Source organism: Andrographis paniculata, unplaced genomic scaffold (genome assembly GCF_009805555.1).
Source record: "Andrographis paniculata isolate CXL003 unplaced genomic scaffold, ASM980555v1 Contig79END, whole genome shotgun sequence".
Lineage (NCBI taxonomy): Eukaryota > Viridiplantae > Streptophyta > Magnoliopsida > Lamiales > Acanthaceae > Andrographis > Andrographis paniculata.
In genome coordinates, this window is record NW_026137616.1 from 1,625,778 (window position 1) to 1,639,688 (window position 13,911).

The window sequence follows — 13,911 nt, forward strand, 5'->3', positions numbered from 1 at the left end:
ACATCAACACCTATTTATATTATATTATATAACTATTCAAATTCAAACTTTTTATATTCAAATCTCACTCAAAATTCAAATCCCAAACAAACACAACCTTAATTTATTACTAATTATCCGAAGTATACCTTTTTATTTCCTGGAAATTATTGTAAATATGAATGAATTGAGGGGCTGAGTAGCAACTGTCTACACCGCTTTCAAGCGATCACCGTTTCGGAGTTTTTCCACACCGACTCTCTGCCCTGAGGAGGAAAGCACAATATGGACGAAGAGTTCTCCGTCGATCCTCGTCAACTGTTCGAAGCTGCTTCAAGCTTCTGTAGTCAACCAGGTTGCTCTGCTGCCGCTCCTCATTCCTTTAATTTGAAGTCCGTATAATCCATGCTCGTGTTCTTCTATTTGTATCAAGAAACTGACCCGATGGTTTCAGGTGCCATTTCCGACACTTCGGTCCAGGAATTTCTTACCCGCTTCCCTCTCCCTGCTATTATTGGGTAAGTTTCAGAGTTCTATTGACGCCGGAAAGGTGCAGTATTTTTATTTTTATTTTTATAATCTTAACTCATCGAGGTTTCGTGTGCTTTTATGCATTGGATTTTACATTTGATCAGAGCCTTGCAAATCAATGCGGATTACCCTGGACTGGAAAGTGCTTTGGTCGACTGTTTGGAAAGGATATTCATGACTAAGTATGGGGCATCACTTATCCCGCATTATATGGTATGTAATCAAATCGAGTAGCAAGTGTGGTTTTCTGCACCCAGCTTCACCAATTTCTGGTCTCTTATATTAGTAGATGAAAATTCCCACCGTAATTGAATCTCATTGCGGTTGAGTGTATGCAAGCCAGGTCCCTGTTGCAATCAATTATTAGGCAACATTACCTGGGAAGTTTTGAACTTCAGATGACCTGTTCTGCACCTGCTTTTAATTTCAATTTTCCAGTTAAATACTCGGCCCTAATATAGCATCCTAGTAGCAACCCTTTTTTCATCTACCACCATGTTATGCGAAATGCAACAAACCTGTGAAGTACGAATATGGCTGAGATTCTGGAAAGCAGTAGTGCAAGAAAATTTATCATTTTTCTTTATTCCAGTGTTGCATTATTGCGTTATGTTTTCTCAATTTAAGTTGCCATGCAGTCATTGAATGTTGATAAAAACATGTTAGGTTTGGATAGAAGTAAGTTCTAATTCAATCTTTTCAATGAAAGTTGAACTTCTATTTGTCAGGCTTTTGTCTTAGTTGGTCTTAAGGCAGATTCTCAAAAAGTGAGACGGCTGGCCTGCACTTCTGTAAGTTTACAATCTCTTTTACTTTTCCAAAAGCAATTGTAATTTGGATCCTACTAATTGATTTATTCTTTCATTTGATATATTTCTTTATATGTTCTGCCTCATGAAATGGAGGATCCAAAGCATGACATTCTTATTATTATTTCAGATATCATGCTTATTAAAGAATACAGATCATAGGATTGCGTTTCAACTAATTACGCAAAACGATGTATACTCCCGACTACTCAGTTGCTTAATTGATGGGTAAGTTCTCGAGTTTCTAATGTATAGTACATTGGTTCAATCCAGTGACATATTAGTGTATACTGGGCCCAAAGTTCATTACGTCACATCATAGAACCTGCATTCTCCTTGGGACAAAATGGTTGCTTCACAGATGTGTTTTTAATTTCATTTTATTCAAGGAAGAAGCTTACAAATTAAAGTTGAGGAATTCTTACACCTGATATTTAGATCAGCAAACATAAAAACTACATCTATTTATTTTTTTTCCCTATTCTCTTAAGCTCTGTTTTTTTTCAAGATGTTGGTTTCTTCTGAAACCATCCCTATGGATTATGCATTCCATGTATGGCAACTATTTTCTGATTAGTAAGAACATTCTCTTTTTTTTTTCTTTTTTTTTTTTGAGTTTTTGCTCTCTGATTTTGAGCATGAATATCCAAGTTCCTTCTTTTATGCAGTGATGAACAAGTAGCTGCAGCATCAACAGATGCAATAAAAGTTTTGGCTGGGTATCCAGAAGGCAAGGTACGTGTCTGGTGGCTTCTCTGGTCAATGATCTCTCATAACATTGAGTAACTGAGGGAAGTTCTGTTGATTATTATCTGCAAATTCACCTCAGGCAATTGTCTTTCCAACCAGTAATAGTGAAGCTACACACCTTGGGAATGTTGCAGATAAATGTTCATCGCTGGTAAATTGCTAGCACATATAGTATATCCTGCACTTATATCTTTTCATACAGATAATAATGGTGGGATGGATATGATGGGCTGACATTTCAATTTGCTGCCATGATCAATTTTTGATATCTGCAGAAGACTTACTATTTAACATCTTTTTCTTGTCTATCAACTTGCTTGTAATGTCCGAATATAGTGATTTGTTTCTTTATTCTTCTCTGAATTATTCTTGGAACATTTGAAGGGGAGAGTCCGAATTCTATCATTGATCGTGCAACTCTTCTCTATCTCAAGCTCTGTGGCTTCAGAAGTATCCAGATCAAATCTTTTGAGTCTTTTGGAGGCAGATATCAGAAATGCAAAAGATACTCTAGTTACTTTGAGTGTTCTGGAACTTCTGTATGAGGTATTTTCTGCCACATCCTCGCTCTGGATCTGTTTTTTTTCCTCATTTTTCAAAATTTTTTATGTACTTATTTTGTCCATTGAAGTGGCTAGATAGCTAGATTCAGGTCACTGACATATGTTCCTCCATTCTTTTGTATAACCTTGGTTCTCAATGGCTATCTTATCTTCAGCACCTTTTGTATCATGTTATCTTGGAAAAGTGATTTGTTTTATAAATTTACTTTATATATCTAAATGAGGAAAAAATGTTAGAAGAATGATTATAGACTCTTGATACTCGTCATTGTTTTATAGTATTTGCGAAGGAATTGTTTGCATTGCTCCACACTCTTGGGTCATGACTGGTACTATCACAATTGTTATGACATTGAGGTCATTGCATATCTTGTGTAGTTTAGATTTTTTATAGTATTAACTATTAATTTTATTTGTTTTCAATCTCTGAATTTCTGTCCATAAACATCACATCCAACATTCGTTCTCATACAAACCATTACATCAATACATCCAACAACTATTACCTCAAAAGCACAAATACACCCACACAGTAAAAAAAACCCTTTAGTGCTCCAATAGGATATTTGTGTAAGTTGTTTCATAGCAAGTGTTGTATGTAATCATGGTTTGTGTAATGATAACTGGTTCAGAGGAGTTGTGTTTGGGATTTGTTACATAGTGGGACCTTGGTTCTTGGAACATATTTTCATTTACTGTTTTAATAAAGATGCGTACTGAGTGTGGTGCAAGTGAAATTAAGAAATATTTTCCTGCAAGCTGCTAAAATTGCCCCTCAGTTCATGGATATTTCCTAGTAATCATGATAATTATTTTATGCTGTGATGTTGTTGATTGTCTTGTTCAAGTTGAGTAAGTTTTCTGGAGGTTCTGATTTCTATCATCACAGTTTGAAAATGGCTTCATTGTGATAGTTCTTCTCTGCCACTTAGCTGTGGCTTGTATTGTTCTAGCCTCACAAATTTGTCATGGTATTGTGTTCAACTTAATGGTAAGTGCCATGAAATGTGATTTAGTGTATTTCTATATATATGACATGCTACCTAGTTTAGATTTTGTACCAGTCTGGTGGAATTGTGGTTTTAGTTAGTTTATGATTTGATTTTATTATTAGTTATCAATGTCATTTATTAATAGGAGAACACATTTTATTTCTGACAATATTAAAAGGAATTGCATTCTAATAGTTCAATGTTTTGTTTTCATTTGTTTAATCTCTGATGTTATTCTTGTGTCTGTTATAATGAAGCTGTCAGAAGTTGAACACAGTGCAGAGTTTGTTTCAAAAACAACTCTTCTAAAGCTACTTAGTTCTATAATTAGGTTAGTGAAGAAATATGTCTTGTCCAATTATAGCTTATTCATTAACTTCATGCATCATTTGATTTGATTCTTGTCTTTCCTTAGCAATGGAGCTGCAGAATCTGTTTTGAGATCAAGAGCTATGATGATAGTTGGAAGGCTTCTGTCCAAGGAAAATTCTTTTGGATTCATTGATGAACTTAGTAAGTTTTGTTGCATAAATGTGTAATTTGAGAAAATTATGGCCTTCAAAGCAGAATATATATATATATGTATACATATTCGATATTTGATATGGCTTAACTGATGATAATGTGACTCGACAATCCTGCCAACATTCATTTTATGATTGATAATATGCTGCCCTTTGCTGCAGGTTTTAGAACTGTGATTTTGGCTATTGATAAAAGGCTTGAATTCCTGAACGGAAGCCAAGAGACTGATGAATGTGAATGTGCACTTGAAGCATTGGGTCAAATTGGACTGAGTAAGCTATCCTCAAAATTTGTGTATGTTAAAAAAAAAAAAAATAGTATCTTATATGTTCTTACTCAATGCATTTGTTGCCCATTGTTTTGATTGAACTATCTACATTCTTGTAGGCTGGTGAGGAAATTTGGTCGTTATATTAACAGGATTATCCTAGGATTGTGTTTTCAGTTCTTATGGTTAATGCTACATGATAGTGTTTTTTATGAAATAAATTATGTGCACCCTTCTGAAGCATTGCTTCCACAAATATGCTTTAGGTCTCAGCAGTCAACACTTATACTTTTCTTATTTTCAATCCTTCTCTTGATTTTGACCTACATTTGATTGTAGAATCTGTTACACTATTAGCAAATGACAGGTTTAACTCACACTATGTTATGATGATTCAGCATTCCAAGGGGCAAGGATGGTTCTGTCAACTTCACCCCCTACTGGTAGACATGTTGTTAATGCTGCTTTTGACAGACAACAGCATGGTAAACAGCTGGTAAGAACACTAAGGTCGTCTGTGCTTGTGTTTCACTTGCATTTCAGGTCACCATTATTAGCAACAGTTAATGAACTTTTATTTTGACTTGACAAAAGTTTTCATGTCTAGAATCAGGTTTCATGGTTGATGACACAGTATGTGTTTTTGTTAGGGCATGCAATTAGGTGTAGGTTGGCTTTGTATCAATTAATTGGATGAATATATGTTGCTTGAGATCACAAACAACCTTGCTTGTGTCCATTTCAAATTTCCATCTACTTACCCATGATTGGACTTGTTTTCTACTGGGACAAACAGGCTGCCTTGCACTCTCTGGGACATATTGCTGGTGAAATGCGTGCAGAAAACAGTAGGGTTCTAGATAGTACTGCAGAAGGAAACCTGAAAAGTTTAATTTATGATAAAGCATCCAAAACATCAAAGCTGACCCCATCAGTAAGTGGAATTCATTTCTCTTCAATATCTGCAGTTTAATACTGCTGTTTTCTTTGTCTGCCTTCTAGTATATTACTGTTCTCAAGTTAGTGATTACAACTGCGAGCATAAAAAAAATAAGAACATCTAAATTAACAATATTTGGTTGACCAAAAATCTGTTTTTTGAGCACATGAACATACGGTGAATTTAACGAAGTTCAGTACTTGAACATGCAGTCTTTATAAAAAAAAAAAAGTACACTTGATCTACGACTCTGGGAGTTTAAAATCATGGCTCTGGAGTATTGTCTTGCCCATGTCATTGTGTTCTTAACTTCTTATGGTATGCAATTCATGGTTGCAGGGCCTCCTTCTATCAGTGCTTCAGCAGGATGCAGAAATTCGCCTTGCGGTATGTAGTTGTATGGCTACAACCTGTTACTAATAACGGAGTGTTTTCCGTCTTGATAGCTCTGTATTTTGGGAGATCCTACTTCCATATTAGGCCAGAATTTGTGTTGGTGTGTAAGCGTTTCGTCCACTTCATGTAGAGTGAGCTACATTAGCAGCAAAGTCTTTCTTGCAGTTATAGCTCTTGGTTTTCAATTTCAGAAGCCTGTGTCATTATTCTTAGGCTTAAGTTAGTTACTGTGGCTCATTCCACTCAGTAATATTTTTGAAAGTCTCATTTTGCAGTCATTTGATGTTTTGTCTATATGTGATCCTCATGTTTGGTACGATTTGGTTGTGTTGTCTTGGAGTTACTGAAATTGTGATAGTGAATGTTGTTGGCAACTCAACTGACTGAGATTGTAAGATATGCCATGTATAGCTTCTTTTGATGTAGCCAAATCGGTTTTGCTTTTCTTAGGGAACAATAGGTACATCAAGACAAGATTCTTGTTTAATGCACAGATTGGATATCAGAATGTTCTAATCATAATCTGTAAAGAGAGTGGTCTAAATCTTGATTTTCTTATTTGTTTACTTTCTAATACAGGGATATAGATTGATTATTGGATTGGTGGCTCGACCTTGGTGTTTGATGGAGATTATCTCAAGACCGGAGATTATTGGTGTAGTGACTGATGCCTATACAGAAACCAACAAAATAGGTGCTTTATCTGACTTCTGTGTGTCCTATCATTTCTGGGTTGTCTATACATAATAATGTTTGATGATTTGTATGTGAGATGTGTTGGCAGGAATGGAAACTAGACACAGGTGTTGCGAAGCGATCTACAGGGTCTTCATGTCATCTGATAGACTTACCAGTGATCCTGCATTCGCGGATGTGGCTACAAAGGTACGATGATCAATTCTATTCACATATATTAGGTGTCTAATCATGCTTAACTCTATTGGAGATGGACTGTGTGAGAATTCATGTGACTTTACGCGCAATGGTGTTATGCCTTTCAACCTATGCTTCTTGAATTTGATTGAGAATTTACGTTGTATTGAAGTTGTATACAGAAATATGTTGAAAATGTGTATATTGGGTGAATAAGGAAATCAATTTAAGGAATTTGTTGTGGTAACTAAAAAGAGATTCCATGTCTATAGTGGGAGTGAGTTTTTGATGATTGGAAAGAAGCGTAATTTGGTTTTAGTCGATGATTAACTGTTTTTATAATGCATACCCAAATCTTTGCAGCTGCAAGTAGCAATCAGGCAAGGCCCCTATGGTACCAGAAAGCGAACTGAAGCTCAGCCGGCGGTAATGACAGCAGACAGATTTTGATCTGTTCTTGTTCTTGAGACTGATGGATTAACTTGCTCCTTTGTTGTGTACAAAACTAAATAACCAACTTAGGATAACATATGATATTTATATATATATATATATACACACGACTTTGTTTAAACTATTTTCACACAGGACAGGGTAAATGATGGTTTAAGAAGTGTGTTTGTTTGTTTCTGTGTGGCACTGTTGATTTTTTATCCTTTTGGCATTGTTGGATAATTAATATTATCAAACCAATTTTTGGAATGAATGAAAATAATTTATTAAAAGAAAAGGATCATTTAATTTCAATATTATGAAACTGATTTCTTGTATGTTTTGTCAGTGTCAAGAACTAATAAAAGGACAAATAAACAAATAACATTACCCCTCAGCAACCTTAAAAGATTTGTACAAAATCCAACATGAATGAGCAAATTGATAAACGATTCTTACAAATTCAGCACAGCAGCAGGGCCTACTCAGCAAATTCTCTTAATTTTGGATTAGAGAAATGAGAATAACAGTATGTATTCACAGCTATCATCTCCATAATTAACTCATAAATTGACTCACATGTGTAAGTAAGTAAGTTCATAAATTGCGAACCAGAAAGAAAATTGCTACACCACACTCCATTGCATAACAGACAGCCATAAAATCAACAAGGAACAGCCATTATGCCGTCACGGCAGCAGGGTCCGGGTTAGGCGCAGGAGCAGGCGCATACCAGCCATGGTGGATTTCAACTGCTTTCTTTCTTCTAGCCAGTCTGGACTTTCTCCTTGCTCCTGTGTTCCGGTGCAATGTCCCTACCTTCACTGCTTTATCAATTGATGAATATGCATCTGCAATCAGCTTCTCCACCGAAAGAACTTCTTCCTGTTGAGCATCAGACTTCTTTCCAAGAACTTCCAGAGCTTCTAAAACCTATATAACAAAGTACATTTCACATCAGCATTAGGGAAAGCTATTGTGGCATTACAATCAAATGCTATTACTTCTGCAACTGAAACTAATTAATACAGTGAACCAATAGGACAAGGACACAGCCGTAGTAGTAATAATCCAAGAATGCACGACAAAATTGTAAAACCAATCAAATTTTGAGAAAACCATTTACAATTCCAAGAAAACTCCGTGAGAAATGCCCCGTGTCCTGTTATTAATAGGTAAAGCATTTTCTTCATATCCGGTTATAGGTTGGTGTTAAGTTGCAGCCTTCTGTCATTTGAAAACCGTGTGGTCTAGAGTTAACCATTTCGTTTCATTTCCTTCCAGGTTCTGATTAGTAGGCCATTGATGATCCCTTTATATATTAAAACATCATCACTCTTGAGCTCCAACTAATCTTCTCCCTATCATGGATACCACCACATCCTTTTCACCCAAGGGACAGCAAGAGAAACAACAAACAATGTACTTCATTTCACATGAAATTCAATGCAAATAAATCGAAACAGGGAAACAGAAACTTCTAAATCAGCCACTTCTCCTAGTCATACAGGTCCTGAATTAATCCTTCATTCCTAATTAACCTTTCATTTCAATATTCTCTGTCAATTAGCACACACAACTTTGAAATCTAAACAGCCATTCTATCAAGCACGCCACGCTTTCTTCACAAGAAGCATATTTGAATCACAGGCAATATGCAAGTATAACACAAAAATCCAAAATCGACAAGAACCATTAGCTTCTCTAGAAAATGGAAAAGCACAATCTTAGGGGGGGAAAAAAACTAACCTTCTTCATCCTGGTCCTGACTTCAGATTTTTTAGCCTTATGGTAAATCCGCCTCTTCTCCGCCTGCCGAGCCCTCTTCGCAGCCGAGTCTGCCTTCTTAGTGCCCGATTCGCACACAATTGAAAACCGGTCGGGATGCATTTTCACTGGACGCACCAACACCACTCCTGGGATTCTCAAAAAAACACCAATTACGGAATATCAGTTACGAGCAACAAAAGACACACAATTATGAACTCGAAATTAAGGACCATAAACAAATATTCCGCCCGTTATCCCTCGGATTGTCTTACCTCTAGAGAATACATTGCCGGATACAACATTTGAGGAAAAGCTGAGCGGTTTGAAAGAGGCATTCGAGGAGTTACTAATAGAAAGCGTCTTCAGCTTCGCCGGCAAACGGCAACAGGAAACGCAGTGCGCCATTGCTACAGCCATGCTGCTGCTGCTGCTAATCTGTACAAGCTGTGAGAAGGAAACCAATTATTTTGAACAAAACCTTATCCTACGCCTACTCTTCATTCTCAACGCTTTTTGAAATCGTGTCTGGTCAAGAAAAAGTCATGTTTTATGAGTAAGCGCTTTTGTTTCAACCAAACTGGGACAGGTAAAAAACGCACCAAACTTAACTACCAATTGCCGTAGAAATAGATTTTCGATCATCACTCAAATGGATCTCTCCTTCATTACAGTTGGGTAGAATAGGTCCATTCTTAATCGTCGATTCGATCCTCTACAGAAACTGTCCAGTCTAGTTGATCTGTTCTTGCTTGAGCTGATTGTGATTTCCTATGAGCTTTCTCTAGAGTTTGATCCGACACTGTGTATTGGACTGCGTTCAATTCAAGCCCAATCCGATGGTCTTCAAGGTCGGGCTTGTACGCCCAAAGAACATTCTTGAGAGTTTGATCCGACACTCTACAGTGTGAGATAGGCGGCCTAAAGATTTGCACACATCAATGAAGACGGAAGAGGTCCCTGCTTGCCACAAATCGAAGTTCTTCAGAGTTTTTTTTTTTTCATCAAATCTGGAATCGCAAGCTAGAAATTCTGTCTGCGAAGAGCGATGGGGAGGATATTTGTGGTGGATCTGGAAGGCAGAAGTTACAGATGCAAATTCTGCAAAACCCAATTAGCTCTTGCCGACGAAGTTGTTTCCAGGGTATGCATATGTAGAAATAGCTTTCCTGATCGAAGTGTTTCAGAGGAGAAATTAGGATTCGGAATCATTTCAAGTATTTTGTGTTGGTTCTAATTTTATCATCACAGTTTTCCCTTGATTCTTTCTGATAGTCTGTGATTAATGCTATCGATTTTGACATTGCTGTTAGGCATTTCATTGCCGCAGGGGAAAGGCATACCTGTTTAATAATGTGTAAGTATCGTATCTCTCACGGTTTACTACATCATTCTGGGATATTGATGAGAATCTGTTTGGTGCTTGCTTTGATTGTTAGGAATTGAATAGGAAAACGAGTGGCAGATCGAGCGTTCTAAAAACAAGAAATTGGGTGAAAAGGATTGATCTTTTGTTAGGAAGTTTTAGTGAAGTAAATTATTTGATTTGAGAAGAACATCTTATGATTACATATATTACTTCCAAAGGAAATAAGAAGATTACTTTGTCCAAGTAAAATATTAGTTCCTTCTTGTTTAACTTTCCTTCAATTTTGGATGCAAAATGTTGGATGAAACCAGAAAAATAGAATTGTTATAGAGGTATTTGCAATTTCTTTCTTTCGTTTATATCTAGCTGCTTAGGAAGATAGTTTTGAGCTAACACAGAAGTGGTGCTTTCTGAAGCTTCATAATTGTGATTTTAAATTTCAAATATTCCAACTTCGAATTTGAGTTCAATTTAAATGTTAAAAAGTAAAGGTTTTGGAATGATAAGTTTACGTCGTTAACTATATTTGGGTATATTGGTTTGGTTTTCCTAGTAGCCAGTTGAGGCAATCAAGTTTTTTGCTATATTCTTTTGGATCGATTATTACAAATGGTTGTCGATAAGAACCGCTACTGCTAGCCCGATATTTCTGTATCCCATGTAATGAATCTTTGTTGCATTTCTGGATGGTGTTTTCTGAGAAGTGTTTTCTTCTGCAAATTCTGCTGCTGATAGAGTGAATATCACCATCGGAGCTCAGGAGGAGAGGGTGATGCTCTCCGGAATGCACACAGTTGCTGATATATTTTGCTGCTGGTGCGGGCAACTACTTGGCTGGAATTACGTACGTCTACACTCCCCCATCGCATCCTTTCATTTTCTACTTTCGTTCACCCTCGTGACTTTCAGGTGGCGGCGCAGGAAAAGAGCCAGAAACACAAAGAAGGAAAATTTGTTCTTGAAAGGTAATCATTCGATTCGTGTTCATTTATTAATTTGGTTTCATGGATGACTTGTTTGTTCGATTTTTTATTTATTTTTCCCTTGTGAAACAGATGGAGGATAGTAGATGGACTGGACTCGGAATTCTACATCGACACGCATCCGACGACGACGAGCGATGTCGAAGATGCATAGAGTTTGGGTTGATGTGCTACAACATAGGTACATTTTATGAGCCTAGCTTGTTTGTATAAAATAGTATAAGAATGAGAGTTTTTTTTTTTTTTTTTTTTGAGGAATCGACAATAAAAACATACTTACTACTACGACCTGTGCTGTGTGACTTATTCAATAAAGTATGCATGTTCGACTGTTGCTTTGTAATATGTTTCTTTGTTGTTTTCGATATGTATCTTGATATACACAGTAATAATATAAATTAAAGTAATATAATTCAATAATTTTTATAATATATTAAATTTAAAATATCAAAAGCAAATGCTTATTATTTAATCACACCCATCACAGCTTAAAAACAAATTTCCAATATGAGTTGGGAAAATAAATTCAATATCAACACTTTGCAAAACAATTAGTAAAATGAAAATCAGATAAATTCTTGCAAATTGGACCAGGTTGCCACTTAGCAAAACCCAACCCAACCCAACCCAACCCAATTTTACTACTTGATGCACCATTGTAAAAGGATATTATTACTGTTATTTTACATGATTTTTAAACACACACAACATAAATATATTAAAGAAATGTAGAAAGTTAAATACAACAATTAAATATTATTATTCCAAACTAATTTTATCTTGAATATTTTAATAGTATCTCACTACTATTAAATTCTTATGATAAATCTATCTCACTTATTTACGCCGTTTGACCAAAATCTAAAAAGCAAAAACTTTTGCCACACGCGAGGAGCGCGTGAAAGGTGGAGCGTGGGGAAGAGTGTGGATGGAGTGCCCCGCAATTCGTGCGCTTCCTATTTCTTTATTTCTTTTTTTATATATATATATATATATATTTTAGTTATACGGAGGAGGAGTAGGATTATTATATCTTTTTTATTTTTAATTTTTTATTTTAATTTAAGAGAAACGATGCACCCACCGACTCACACTGCCCCCTCACGTGCTCACGTGACAACTTAATCTCATCAATATTCCATCTAATTTTGTTCTGTAATAGTATTATAATAATGTCGCCTGCCCTGCCCTGCCCAGATTATACAACTAATAAGCACCTCTCTTTTCTATATTACAATTCTACCCTTCATGAATTCTCCACTTGTACCTTGCTAATTCCACTCCTCTTTTCCCCTCTTCCACGCCCCACAGCTAAAAGCATCACCTCTGGAAACCCTAATTCCGCACTGCCAAAATCAATTTCCAAGTCCAAACCCCGACCGTACGGGAAAAATATTTAAATTTTTCCTAAGTCTGATGAAAATAATTTTTTTATTGTTTTATAAAGTGTATCTTTTGTTGTGTGAGTTTTTGCATAATAATTATAATAATATTATTAATTTATATGATATGATAATGAGTCGTCATGTGTGAACAACTGCTCTGCTCCTACTTTGCCTTTTGACCGGTAAAGATTCTGTTGCCCATTTCATTAAATGTCACAATTATCCTTGATTTATTTTATCTCATTTTTTATTTTTGTTTCTAATTCTACTTAGGACAAACCATTTAAAATAAATTTAGATAAGATAAAGTACTCGAGTAATTTGTCTAATATCGTCCATATTTATCAATTATGACATTTATAGGTCAGTATGGCCCTCCAGTACTAGGACACGAGGCTTTTATTTATTTTTAATGGTGGCGCTAAAACTCCATTATCTATTATTATTAGATGCCATTTTATATATTAATCATTTTTTAATAATAATGTTGGATTTTTATTATTTGATAAAGGAATTAGCATTTTACAACATACTTTGTATGTAGTTTTCAATATGTCTTGAAATAAATGTCTGTTGCAGATATTTTCACAAAGATTCTAACCATATAGATAATGTGATGTTATTGCCTTCTATAAAAGCTACAAATATATAACAATGACAAGCTATTTAAAACAATAAAATTATCAACTGATTTATTTTATGCAATTTAAAATTATTTCTTTTACAAATAATCACAAACTTTGGTTTTAGTTATTTATTTTAAAACTTTGCTTTTTAATTTGGTCACGTGACGCGTACTACATAATAGGAGTAAGTGAGCTCGACCACAACTTGTGAATAAAATTAATTAAGAAAAATTTTGAGGTGATGATTACACGAGTCCATCATCATTAATAAACTGTGCTTAAAGTTGTCATTACTCATTAATGACAGTACATTTTCGAAAATTACATTCAACGGTCAATGTCAATGTCAATTGGAAACAGTGCATGTCACACAGTAATTAAAAAACAAATAGTAATAAAAAGTTGATGCACCTAAATAATTTAATAATAGTTCAACACAATAATTATTCATCAACAAACACAACAGTTTTAGCCAAAAATAAAAATAAAAATCTCTGACCAATTGGCCACAAACAATTCACTACAGATAAATTACAGACCAGATTATCATAACTTATCCATTTTTCTATCTAATCAACATTGTAAAAAAATTTGTCGGAAATAAAAATGAAGCAATTAGAATTGTAGTAGGAAATAAAATGTTAAAACATGCAATTATCCACGCATCCATTATTGTCGTAGTAGCTCGATTCGAAGGGGGGAAAGGGTACAAGTGTAAATTCG

At 35.4% G+C, this 13,911-nt stretch overlaps 3 protein-coding genes across 4 annotated transcripts; 2 read left to right on the forward strand and 1 right to left on the reverse strand.

The window, feature by feature from the left end:
* The first annotated feature begins 158 nt into the window (after window positions 1-158).
* LOC127240655 (uncharacterized) lies at window positions 159-7,256 on the forward strand. Its single transcript, XM_051259454.1, has 17 exons — window positions 159-334; window positions 434-497; window positions 615-723; window positions 1,239-1,301; window positions 1,450-1,547; window positions 1,988-2,054; window positions 2,149-2,220; window positions 2,454-2,615; window positions 3,882-3,955; window positions 4,040-4,137; window positions 4,311-4,421; window positions 4,816-4,913; window positions 5,214-5,351; window positions 5,697-5,744; window positions 6,333-6,447; window positions 6,538-6,638; window positions 6,990-7,256. Exons 1-17 carry the CDS (start codon window positions 265-267, stop codon window positions 7,074-7,076), a joined length of 1,575 nt encoding a protein of 524 aa, XP_051115411.1. The 5' UTR covers window positions 159-264; the 3' UTR covers window positions 7,077-7,256.
* Window positions 7,257-7,420: 164 nt separating this feature from the next.
* On the reverse strand, window positions 7,421-9,318 carry LOC127240462 (30S ribosomal protein S20, chloroplastic). The gene is made up of 3 exons (XM_051259164.1): window positions 9,101-9,318; window positions 8,808-8,974; window positions 7,421-7,991 (listed from the first exon to the last, which is right to left on the reverse strand). The coding sequence occupies exons 1-3, from the start codon at window positions 9,243-9,245 to the stop codon at window positions 7,740-7,742; spliced, it is 564 nt and encodes a 187-aa protein (XP_051115121.1). The 5' UTR covers window positions 9,246-9,318; the 3' UTR covers window positions 7,421-7,739.
* Window positions 9,319-9,420: 102 nt separating this feature from the next.
* LOC127240463 (protein yippee-like At5g53940) lies at window positions 9,421-11,522 on the forward strand. Of its 2 annotated transcripts, none has more exons than XM_051259166.1 (5): window positions 9,421-9,969; window positions 10,139-10,182; window positions 10,930-11,038; window positions 11,116-11,159; window positions 11,250-11,522. In XM_051259166.1, exons 1-5 carry the CDS (start codon window positions 9,874-9,876, stop codon window positions 11,329-11,331), a joined length of 375 nt encoding a protein of 124 aa, XP_051115123.1. In that variant the 5' UTR covers window positions 9,421-9,873; the 3' UTR covers window positions 11,332-11,522. The 2 variants fall into 2 exon arrangements, with proteins under 2 accessions (XP_051115123.1, XP_051115122.1); XM_051259165.1 differs by having other exon boundaries at window positions 9,438-9,969; window positions 11,104-11,159.
* Window positions 11,523-13,911: the final 2,389 nt, after the last annotated feature.

What these genes read in the sequence shown, in the direction of transcription:
- LOC127240655 (XM_051259454.1), top strand. Translation starts at nt 265, where the DNA reads ATGGACGAAGAGTTCTCCGTCGATCCTCGTCAACTGTTCGAAGCTGCT. An exon ending in CACTTATCCCGCATTATATG is followed by an intron (nt 724 to 1,238) that starts GTATGTAATCAA and finishes TCTATTTGTCAG; the next exon opens with GCTTTTGTCTTAGTTGGTCT. An exon ending in ATTGGGTCAAATTGGACTGA is followed by an intron (nt 4,422 to 4,815) that starts GTAAGCTATCCT and finishes ATGATGATTCAG; the next exon opens with CATTCCAAGGGGCAAGGATG.
- LOC127240462 (XM_051259164.1), bottom strand. Translation starts at nt 9,245, where the DNA reads ATGGCTGTAGCAATGGCGCACTGCGTTTCCTGTTGCCGTTTGCCGGCG. An exon ending in CGGCAATGTATTCTCTAGAG is followed by an intron (nt 8,975 to 9,100) that starts GTAAGACAATCC and finishes TGAGAATCCCAG; the next exon opens with GAGTGGTGTTGGTGCGTCCA. An exon ending in TCAGGACCAGGATGAAGAAG is followed by an intron (nt 7,992 to 8,807) that starts GTTAGTTTTTTT and finishes TTTGTTATATAG; the next exon opens with GTTTTAGAAGCTCTGGAAGT.
- LOC127240463 (XM_051259165.1), top strand. Translation starts at nt 9,874, where the DNA reads ATGGGGAGGATATTTGTGGTGGATCTGGAAGGCAGAAGTTACAGATGC. An exon ending in CCGACGAAGTTGTTTCCAGG is followed by an intron (nt 9,970 to 10,138) that starts GTATGCATATGT and finishes CATTGCTGTTAG; the next exon opens with GCATTTCATTGCCGCAGGGG. An exon ending in GCATACCTGTTTAATAATGT is followed by an intron (nt 10,183 to 10,929) that starts GTAAGTATCGTA and finishes TGCTGCTGATAG; the next exon opens with AGTGAATATCACCATCGGAG.